General features: G+C 42.1%; 1 protein-coding gene across 1 annotated transcript in view; it reads left to right on the plus strand.

Annotated features, from left to right (window-relative positions):
- Positions 1-12,023, plus strand: part of kpna3 (karyopherin alpha 3 (importin alpha 4)) — an 88,447-nt gene that overhangs the window by 25,970 nt on the left and 50,454 nt on the right. Inside the window, exons 3-5 of the mRNA XM_055644867.1 lie at positions 1,639-1,728; positions 3,015-3,044; positions 4,427-4,479. Of these exons, the coding sequence (XP_055500842.1) occupies positions 1,639-1,728; positions 3,015-3,044; positions 4,427-4,479 (173 nt within the window). The remainder of the gene's footprint in view (positions 1-1,638; positions 1,729-3,014; positions 3,045-4,426; positions 4,480-12,023) is intronic.

Consider the following 12,023-nt stretch of genomic DNA (forward strand, 5'->3'; position numbering starts at 1 on the left):
AAACTAGAACATCTGAGATGTCCTCATTCTTTAGGGAACGGGGGTTCCCCTCTCCTATCATAGAAGAGGCCCTACCTCGTGTCTGCTCGGTACCCCACAGCTCTGCCCTTGCTCCCCATCGCCCGAGTTGCAACAGAGACAGTCTCTTTAGTCCTTACCTTCCACCACATCAGCCGTCGAATACAACACATAATCCAAAATTTCCACCACCTCCAACGGGATCCCACCACCAGCCACATTTTCCCATCTCCACCCCTTTCCGCCTTCCGCAGAGACCACTATCTCCGCAATGCCCTGGTTAACTCATCCCTTCCCACCCAAACTACCTCCTCCCCAGGTACCTTCCCCTGCAACAGCAGAAGATGCAACACCTGTCACTATACCTCCTCCCTCGACTCTGTCCAGGGACCCCGACAGTCCGTTCAGGTTAGGTAGAGGTTCACTTGCACTACCTCATTTACTGTATCTGTTGTTCAAGATGTGGACTCTTATACATCGGTGAGACAAGGTGCAGACTTTCGCGGAACACCTTTGCTCAGCCCGCGTGATCCAACCTGACCTCCCGGTTGCTGGACACTTTAATTCTCCATCCCATTCCTACACAGACCTTGTCGTCCTCGGTCTCCTCCAATGAGGCTAAACGCAAATTGGAGGAACAGCATGTCATATTTTGCTTGGGCAGCTTAAAGCCCAGTGGCATGAATACTTCAGGTAGCCCTGGCATTCTCTCTCTCTCTCTCTCTCTCTCTCTCTCTATCCCTCCCCCACCCAAGTCACATTAGCTTCTCATGTCCACCCTACAAACATCTTACAATGGCCTGTTTCCTTTATCATCGTTACTTTTTTGCATATCTTTCATTCATTGTTCTATTTCTCACCACATCACCGCCTAAATCTCTTGTTTCCCTTATCCCTAACCAGTCTGTAGAAGGGTCTCGACCTGAAACTCACCCATTCCTTCTCTCCAGACAGAGATGCTGCCTCTCCCACTGAGTTATTCCAGCTTTTTGTGTCATCTCCCATGTACTGTTCTATGATTTGGGCGCTTCTTCCTCCTTGCCACCTCTTTTTGATGATTTAAAACTGATAAATCATAGCTTAAATACCCCCACTCTTTGCTGCTGGCAAATACTCCTCTGTGATTCTACATTCTTTGCTTCCTCATGATGTGCTTATTAATTTTTTTCATGCCTATTTCTTACCCCATTCAGGCCAGGGTTTGTGAATGAATTGTCGGTTTAGGTTATGTATTGAAGTCCTAATCTGGAGTTTGAATCCATGCTATTTTGAGTTGAACAGGTTATCATTAAGCCAATATATTGGAACGTTTGATTAAACTTCCTATAAACTGTAGATATTCTGGTATGTGGCTTGTTAAATTTGAGAATGCCCTTTAATGATCAGCTTAGATCAAAGTTGTGTTCAACAAAAGTATATCAACCATTGAATTCAACTTAATTCTTCTTATTTTCTCTTGCCCTGGAGAAAGTTGGTAAAATTTAAACATTTTAAATTCAATTCTAATTTCAAATTATGTGAATCTATTTCACCATTTGCTTTATGTGAAACTGAGCAGTGAGCACAAAATAAATAAAAGTGATGCACATGTCCTCTCAACGACTTTTCTGTTATTTACAGAATAAAAGAGATGAACATCTACTCAAGAAAAGAAATGTGCCACAAGAAGAAAGTTTAGAAGACTCTGATTTGGATGGAGATTTCAAAGCTGTAAGTGGTAATATTGACTTTAAGTTACAATTTCAAGTTCAAGTGAGTTTATTGTCATGTGTCCCTGACAGGACAATGAAATTCTTGCTTTGCTTCAGCACAACAGAACATAGTAGGCATAGACTACAAAACGGATCAGTGTGTCCATATACCATTATATAAATATATACACACATGAATAAATAAACTGATAAAGTGCAAATAACAGATAATGGGCTATTAATGTTCAGAGTTTTGTCTGAGCCAAGTTTAATAGCCTGATGGCTGTGGGGAAGTAATTATTCCTGAACCTGGTCATTGCAGTCTTCAGGCTCCTGTACCTTCTACCTGAAGGTAGCAGGTAGAAGGTAGCAGGGAGATGAGTATGTGGCCAGGCTGGTGTGGGTCCTTGATGTCCAATATGATCATGGCTCATGGTGCAGAATGCGCGCTCAGGTCGGTCGGGGCGAATTCATCTTTTAGCAAGATGCCTTCACTAAAGCAATTTGCTAGTTCTCTTCAATGTTAATGCATAACATTTTGGGATGTCCAAACAAAATGTTAAATAACTTGAATGCGTTATCCCACTTACTTTGCACAACATTTCCAGACAATGGTGTAACTCAAATGATATTTTATTATCTTTCTACAGCTGTAGATGCAGCTCTTGCAGCATGATTCAACTCAATAATAACAAATGTATTTACAGAAGAAAGAGTATGTTGAAGCATAAGCATTGTGATTTTGTGCCATTTCACTAGTTTTAGGTTTTTAAAATTGAAAAAATGTTTGATTGTTAAATTAGTCACCAAGATTCTTATGGCCAAATGTTCAGTATTTTCGTCTTCTTAGATTAATATTTCCAGCATTTTCTGTTTTCATGTGTAGCTATCTTTCTGTTATTCTGGTGTTCTTTCAAACATGATTGTTTGATTAGTTGTTAGTTGATTCATGTTTGATCATGATCTGGGGAATGATTAAATTTATTGACATTAAAAGTTATTCATTGAAAATCTGAAGCTTAATGGGGTTTACGCATGGGACACTGGACAGTTTTAAAGATTATTTAATTTAATAATGTTAAAAATAATTGGTATTTCATAGGTTAGAATGTGAAATCCATTCTACTCTGATATAGCAGCAGCTGGTAAATCTGAAAGGGTAAATGTTTTAAGGAAGATTTGTGATCTTCTGGACACTATGAATGTACACTATGAACTCTGAGATATGATGCAGAGTTTTATAGCACTGAAAATAATGTTTCTAAAAATTGCGTCATCTAATTCTAGTTTTAATTTCCTTTCTAGCAAAATATAACATTAGATGCCATACTTCAGGTAAGAAGAGTTAATTTACATTTTTGGTGGTAAAATTAGGATTCCGTTAATTTACAAGAAGATTGCAATTTATATTATTTCCGATTCAGTAGATCTCGACCTTTAAAGTTGTTAATAAAGTGCAATTTCTGCTTGTTCTTTAGAAGGAAAATTACTCAATGAATATTTTGTGTCATTAAAGAGCAGAAAATGCACTGAGCAGTTTTTATACAAGCATAAAAAACAGAAGCAGGAATAGACAATTCAGCCTTGTGAGCCCCATTCAAAAATAAGGGGGTGAATTGGTTACAATGTTATTTTAATTGGGAACTAGAGAACTATTTAAACATTACTTTGGAAATTGATAGGCAGAAAAGTTGTCTTGGTTTTATTACAGTACATGAGGAAAAAAAACCCTGCTTCTATGTAACCTCCCCACAGTAATAAGAGACCATTGTTTCTTAAAAGCTGCTGTTAGTTTTGCTGACACTTGTGCAACAATATTAACGTAATATACAGCCTTTAGTATTTTTAGGTTGTAGTAACATTGAAAGGATTTTTGATAATGTTATGGGGAAAATTACTCTAGTCCCTAACTCCCTGACCCCATTGACACAATTGTCTTTATAACATGATTTTCTAATAATGAGGTTTCTTAGAAACGTAACTATTGCATTATAGCAGAACTACCTGTAAAATGGTTTGAATCTTGCCATTTTTATGTCACCATCACTCGATACGAGTGCAACAAAATAGTGCAGCCCTCGTCTGTTGCAGCTATTCATTCCCAATGAATAACACTATAAATTCTTATTTTCTGTAATGGTAATTAGTGCAGCAAGTCATTGTGGTGGTATCAGATCATAGTGCCCTTTTTCACAGTCTCTTTGTCTCGTTTAACTAATCAAGTCTACTGAATGCAAAGTAGTTTATAATGTATTAAGTCAATTCAACACCATGCCCTAAAGTCTCAGCCAGTTTTGATTCCTTTAATTAGTCTTTCATTTCACTTGTCTTTGTGATAAAACATTTTTACATGTCCATTATGACTTCAAAATTATGTTTAGTCCAGTGTTCATATTTTTAAAAACTGTATAATTAAGCAAAGAACCTCATAAATTTTGAGGTTTTCAATTTCTTATTTCTAAAGCAAAGTAAAATTATAAATAAAGGAGTTGGCTGTTATTTTTGATAACTATAGAAACATAGAAACTAGGTGCAAGATGGGGGCCATTCAGCCCTTCGAGCCTGAACTGCCATTCATTGTGATCATGGCTGATCGTCCCCAATCAATAACCCGTGCCTGCCTTCTCCCCATATGCCTTGATTCCACTAGCCCCTAGAGCTCTATCTAACTTTATCTAACTATGAAAAGTTAACTTTATTCTCTTTTTTAATTGCAGAATGCAACAAATGAAAATCCAGTTATTCAGCTGAGTGCTGTGCAAGCTGCAAGGTGAGTTGTAGTGTTGGTTTTGTGTAGGTACCAAGTCTGTATGTTTGCACATGCTAGTTCACCTTTGCTGTATTGAACCTTTACTTTGTCAGCTTAATTATTTCTTAAATAGATAAGTATTTTGTTCTTTCGATTAAACACATTATTAGGTAGATGGGCTGTTAACAGCCTATAAGTAAAATGTGGATTTTAGTGTCTGCATGTTAATCATAACGGCAAACAGACCTCAAGTCTGTGACTCAAAGGTCTTCAACAGCAATTTTGCAAGTACATGGAAAGTAGCATAGCATAATTATCCCAGTCTATTAGTTTGCAAAATTGAATTTCTGTTTGGTTTATATTACAAAGAAAGTCCCAATGCTGCAGTACTCCATATAACCAAGACATCATGGATTTTTTAAAAACTTGCAGATTTCTATTTACCATTATTCATCTTTGGATCTTGTTCTTGATGTTTCATTTCCATGTTACTTTGAGTTGTCCTAATTTCATTAGTAACTCAAAAAGAAGTCTTCTGAATGTTAGAAATCCAAATTGCATGCAACTCTAATTTCAATTGCTGATCGACTGTTATCAGTAAATATTGTTTAATAATAACATTTCACAATAACTGCATGAGTCCTTAATTTGATAAACTTTTTCACTCCCAGAATTTAAAATTTAATGTCGTATTCTTGTCAGGTTATGATGTCCGAGACCTGCTCTTTGTTGTAACCTCAGAGGTACCTGTGTGCCGGATGCCTCGTGCTCATTATATTTACACATTGATGCCATATTACACGATATCAGATGGAAGCCATTCTTGTGCTCTTGTATTATCTTTGAACTATTGAATTATTAACAATTGAACAATTTCCTGAAATTTTCCTACATGATACCAATATCAGGAAGTGGCCCGGCTATCAAATCTTCCTCGTTGTTCACCAAAGAAAATTAACACAGATTACTTCAATAGAATATATATCAATGTTAAATTGAATATCGACAGTTTATTTGTTATTTACTGGCACGTGACCATGTTTTTCTGACCCCATAGGATCCCTCAAATTAATCCAGTTACCTAGAAGAATTCTCATTTATTGGTATAATTTTCTTTTTGCATTTTGTCATTGTGGGATAGGATAGGAGAACGAGCTGTGGTCAGGATGGAATCGTGAGGAACAATCGGAACCAAGGATAGGGACCTTAGTCAATATCTGATGTTTTCTGTCAAATTCAATTTTGAGGTGATTCCAATCTTAAATTCTTATTCTGTGGGCAATCCTTTGTCCATGGCCTCCTTTGCAGTTTACTGTGCTTTTTAGTGATATAATAAAGGTGTGTAAAGTCTATTAGAATAAAGGAAATCCAGGCAAGAGTAGCAAGTTCCTTTTCCATTCGAACATTAAATTCGGATTTAAATTCTGAATTAATGTTTCTCTACAATTCATACCCCTTTGGATATGTTTGCAACCCTCACATTTTAGTTTGGCACTAATTGTTGTAAACGTTTGGAGGTAAATTTCCACAGAATCTGTGTGCTTCATGCATGCATCTCCCATGCAGGTTGTGCATCAATTTCTTATCCGTGAATTTTTTTCACCAAATTAGAAAGCAGTTAGAAATATTCTTCCAATTTCAGTAACTCATGGCCAATTGTTTTTGTTTTAGTTTCTGTAGTTACACATTTTCGAATTCCAGTCCTATTTATACTTGTCTTCTATACTTTACATGCAGCTAACTTAAGCATCCAGCTCTTCTTTGTTTCTCTACATTTACACCACAGTATCTTGGTTGAACAAAAACTATTCAGTAGCTAGTGCAGTGTGGAACCAGGCTGCATTATACTACTCAAGAAGGGTTTCGGCCCGAAACATTGCCTATTTCCTTCGCACCATAGATGCTGCCGCACTCGCTGAGTTTCTCCAGCAATTTTGTCTACCTTGCATTATACTACTCTATCATCCTTTATGATCATGTTTTCAGAATAACCTCTAATCGTGCTGCCTGTGAAGAGCCTCTGAAGAGTATTGTTCCGACAAAACCCTTGTAATCAATGTGGATTTGTCTTTCCTCGTATTCATTCAAGAAATAAATCGTAAAAAATGTTCCACTTGGCCAATAAACCATTTTCTACGGTTTCATTCTATTCACCTGACTGCAATTGTCAAATGTTAATCTTGTCCACTACCAATTCTGAATTATACTCAATAAGCCTGTAAATCATGGATGAGTTGTGGCACCAACTTATTTGCTTTCTTTCATAGTTCACAACATATTTTGAAGAATACCACATAATGCAGAAAATATGGAACAGATTTTATTAATTCCTATAACAAGACATCAACTCAGTCTGGGTTGGTGTGGCATTTCAGTTTCCTACATTCTTAAATTACAGAATTACCTGTGAATTACTGTTGAAAACTACCCGTTTATGCATCAGATATGGGTTACGTTAAATATACACATTCTACATAATACTACCTTCAGATACTTTAAAGTCTTTAAAGTATATTTGTGTAAACTGTTGTATTCCTTTTAGAAATCTTGATTTAAATGTTACCTACGCCATCAACTATTATTTTATTCTAAGAACTAAGGGATACTGCTAACAATGTTTAATTTTCTGCCACCTAAAACTAAATCTTAATCATCAATGGGTTGTGTCATTATTGTTTTAATTCCTTGCAAATGCATGTTCATGTAAGAAATAACGATGCTTTCTTTTCAGAACAGTTCGAACTATTATACATTCATATTTTAAATTCTATGAGGTCCAACTTTGTGCACTTGCATTTATAATTTCTTGTTATGCTTTTCAGTCAACATCTTATATAATAATTTAGAATGGAGGTCATATTTATAAAAATAAATATAACTATAACCATATAACCATATAACAATTACAGCAGGAAACAGGCCATCTCGGCCCTATCCGTGCTGAACAAATACCCCTTAGTATACCTGCCTGCACTATGATAACCCTCCATTCCCCCTTTTCATCCAAGATGCCTAAAATGTTTCCTCCAATTCCACTGGAAGCTCATTCCACACCGCTACTCTCTGAGTTTTCCCCCTCATATTACAAACTCTGTCCCTTAGTAAGGACTAATATAAGTATTATTTTGGTTTTGTCATCATCTGAGTAAGGTAATATGATATTATTTTAAAGTGTTTTTGTGTTTAAAAACAGGACAATAAATTCTGTACAGTGAATGCTGTTAACATATTAATGAAAACTATTGTAAAACACTGAAATTTTTTTTCTACTATTTTTTTTTACTAGTATTGTAGTTAGAATTTTATCAGTAATTTTATCTACTTTGCTGCTTCTTTGCTGTTGGCAATTGGGAGGGAAAGCAAGAAGCAAATGTCCATTGCACCCGGATTCTCTGGAGTTAATGCATTGTACAGCACAACAATAGTCCCATAAACCCGTGTCCACGGCAACTTTTATTGCCCATCTACACCAATCCCATTTGCTTGCAATGTGTCTCAATCATTAAATGACTTGTCTATACAAGTGCTTGCCTAAATGCCTCTTAAACATTATGACTGTAGCTGATTCCACCATCTCCTCTAGCAGCATCTAACGTCACAAGTGATAGGAGCAGAATTAGACTATTCTGACCATCAAGTCTACTCTGCCATTCAATCATGGCTGATCAATCTCTCCCTCCTAACCCTAGTATCCTGCCTTCTCAACATAACCCCCTGACACCTTCCAGATATAAATCATCCTCAGTTTGAGAAAAACAAACTTTCCCCCTCAGATCCCCTTTGAAACTCCTCTCACTTCAAACCTGTCTCTTGAAGAGGTTCACGTGTTGTATAAACACTCAGTTTAATAGTTAAACTATACAGCTCAACAATTAGTACAAAAGGGCACGGTGTGTGTGTTAATGTGTTGACTGTGAAGAGAAGTCTAGCTCTGTCGTCTGCTGCACCCCGCCAGCTGTACACCCAGTTCGGCGTTGATTGGTCGGCCCAAATCACGCAAGGTCCACACGAGTGCTCGAGCCCGACGAACGAAAGTTCGAGACCAAAGTGGCTCGGCCCTCCATATGACCCTCCCCCCAGAACTGGAGTGATGGAGGCGGTTAGGCTGTCAAGTTAGGCGACCTGATCTTGTGTATGTGTCCCCTGTGTTCGGGGTTACAGCTGGTTGAGTTGATGGCGGGTTTGGTCATGATGGTGGACGCCCTCTGCGACGGGGTTGTGCCACCTGCACTGGTTGGTCAATGTCCAAGTGTGCCGGCTTAAGACGGTCCACGGAGACAGTCTCGTGTCTGCCGCTCATGTCGATGATGAAAGCTGTGGCGTCGTATTGCAGTACTCTGAAGGGTCCCTCGTAAGGCTTTTGCAGTGGTGTATGGTGTGAATCTCGGCGAAGGAAATCCTGGCAGTCCTGGAGGTTGGCAACCAGCAGAATTGGCAGTCCTGGAGGTTGGGTGGGACGTACGTGGTAGTGAGACCGTGTCGGGATGTTGGGACTGGACAAAGCGTGCCTAGCTTCTCACGGAGGCGCGTCAGCATGGTCATGGGCAGTTCTTGATGTCCACACGCCGCCGGGATGAAATCCCCTGGGACCGTAAGCGGGGCGTCGTACACCAGCTCAGCCGAGGAAGTTGCCAGTCCTCATTTGGGGCAGTGTGTATACCTAGCATGACCCATAACAATTCGTCCATCCTGTCTGGGACCGTGAGCCGTGCCTTAAGGGATGCCTTCATGTGCCGGTGAAAACGTTCCACTAGGCTGTTTGCTTGCGGGCGGTAGGCCGTTGTGTAGTGCAGCTTAGTGCCAAGCAGCCAGGCGATTGCTGACCACAGGAGGTGAACTGCACACCTGTCGAAGGAGATGTCGCCGGCACGCCAAAGCGGGCAATCCAGTGAGCGATGAGGGAATATGCACAGGTCGCAGTGGATGTATCTGAGAGCGGGATGGCTTCCGGCCATCTTGTGAATCTGTCCACGATGGTGAAGAGGTGGGTGACACGTCTGGATGGGGACAGCGGTCCAACGAAACACCGATGTGTTAGGGCGAAGTTCTGCAGCGGCGCTTTGATGTGTCGCTGAATTTTGGGGGTTTGACGGGATGCACGCCCTGGCTCAGTTGCCGACCTGTTTGCGCAACACATGCCACATGAACTTGGCTGCCATCAGTGCCTTTGTTGTCTGGATAGAAGGGTGAGCTAGGCCGTGAACCATGTCGAAAATCCGGCGGCACCAGGCAGTGGGGATGATGGGTCTTGGCTGTCCCGTAGACACGTCGCAGAGGAGTGTGGTGTCAGCGGGCCCGAATTGCACATCCTCCAACAGCAGGCGGTGTGATAGGCAAGCATCGTCTCGCTGGGTGGCCGCCACGGCCATGTAGTCGACACATGGGGCCAGAGCGTGGATGGCATTGATGGCGGTGCGGGATAATGCATCTGCGACCCGGTTGTTCTTGCCTGCGATGTGCTGTGCTGGATGCAAGTCGTGTATTCTGAGATGTAGGTCAGGTGGCGCTGCTGTCGGGCTGACCAAGGTTCAGACACTTTGACAAAGGCAAGTGTGAGTGGCTTGTGGTCGCTGAAAGCTGTGAAATCCCTGCCCTCGAGAAAGCAGCGGAAATGCCGGAGGGCCAGGTAGAGAGCGAGGAGCTCCCGGTCGAAAGAGCTGTATTTCTGCTCGGGGGCTCTTAGGTGACGACTGAAAAAGACCAGGGGCTGCCAGCTCCCATTGATCAGTTGTTCCAGACTCCGCCCACGGCTGTGAGAGCTGTTGGTGCGTTGGCCTGTGGATGTATCAGCATCGTTGCCTTTGTCAGTGCCTCCTTGGCGTTGTCAAACGTGGTCGTGGCCGCGTCGTCCCAAACTAGCTCTTTCGGCTTGTGGGCCAGGGGCTTGAACAGTGGTTGCTGGCGCGAAGCGGTGGTAGAAGTTGACCATGCCGACAAATTCTGGGAGTCCCTTCACAGTATAGTTTGGCAAATTTATGAATGGCCTCAACCTTGGTCGGGAGCGGGACTGCTCCGTGCTGGTTGATGTGGTGGCCGGGGAAGTTGATGGAAGTGAGGCCAAACTGACACTTGGCCAGGTTGATGGCAAGGCTGAGCTGCCGGAGGTGTGCGCGGTGTTCCTGGCGAAAGCGGCCGGTGACGAGGATGTCATTGAGGTAGATGAACACGAAGTCCAACCCGCTGCCCACCGTGTCCATGAGCCGCTGGAAAGTTTGGGCGGCGTTCTTGAAGCCGAAAGGCATGCGCAGGAACTCAAAAGAGCCCGAACGGGGTGATGAGGGCCGTCTTGGGGATGTAGTCTGGGTGGAGCAGAATCTGATGGTAGCCGCGTACCAGGTCGATTTTGGAAAATACCTTGTCACCATCCAGGTTTGCCGTGAAGTCCTGGATTTGGGGGACAGGGTACCGGTCGGCTGTTGTGACTTCGTTGAGACGGCAGTCGTCCCACAGGGTCTCCAGCCCACAGACACTTTGGGAACCATGTGAAGTGTGGATGCCCACGGGCTGTCTGAGTGGCGCACTATGCCCGTTTCCTGCATCTTCTGGAACTCGTCTTTGGCCAGTTGGAGTTTGTCGGGGGGCAGCCTGTGTGCACGTGCATGGAGTGGAGGTCCAGTGGTGGGGATATGGTGCTTCACCTCGCGCTTGGAGCTGGCCGTTGTGAAATGGGGAGTTATGATGTCGAGGAAATCGGCCAAGATCCTGGCATACTCATTGTTGGAGAAGGTCACCGAGCTGAGGAGGGGCCCAGTCAATTCGGCATGGTGCAAGGTGATTGACTCGAACGTCTCAGAATTAACGAGACGTTGTCCTTTCATGTCGATCAGGAGGGACTGCGCCTGGAGGAAGTCAGCGTCCAGCAGCGGTTGTGAGACGTCAGCGATGGTAAAGGTCTACTTGAAGCGACAGGAGTTGAAGTTGAGGGGATCGTACAGACCCCGAATGTTCTGATGTTGCTGCTGTTGCCGGCGGTCAGGGGAAAGCCCCTGCTTTCCGGAACGAGTGGCAGTGCCCGAGGGAAACAAAACACTGACCTCCGCTTCCGTGACAACGAGAAAACGCCGCCCAGAATGACGATCCCAGGTGTAGAGGAGGTGATGTATTTGGCCGGCCACAGCTGGTGTGTCTCAGCCCACCACACTCTCTTGTTTTTGATACCCCATATCTTGGTATCTCTACTTCCTCTTTGCCTCTTATAATTTTATTATCTCTTATCAGGTCACCCTTCAGCCTCCTTTGTTCCAAGCAAAACCAGCACAGTTATCCATTCTTTCCCCAGAACTGAATTTTTCCATTCTAGTGGGTTTCTCTGCTGCATTCTTTCTAGTCCATTTACATCCTCCTGTGGTGTGGTGGCCAAAACAGCACAGAATGCTCCGAAGTACTGACTAACCAATATTTTATAAAACTGCAACAGTAGAACTTTGCAGTGTGTACCCCAAGGATCTTTGTTTATCAACTCTCCATAAGTACCCTATCATTTACTTTATATGTCTTAATTGATCAATAGATAATTACATTGATAAAATTTAATAACAATTTAAGCTGCTTTAATAAAAAGGATA

Source organism: Leucoraja erinacea, chromosome 13 (assembly GCF_028641065.1).
Source record: "Leucoraja erinacea ecotype New England chromosome 13, Leri_hhj_1, whole genome shotgun sequence".
NCBI classification, from domain to species: Eukaryota; Metazoa; Chordata; class Chondrichthyes; order Rajiformes; family Rajidae; genus Leucoraja; species Leucoraja erinaceus.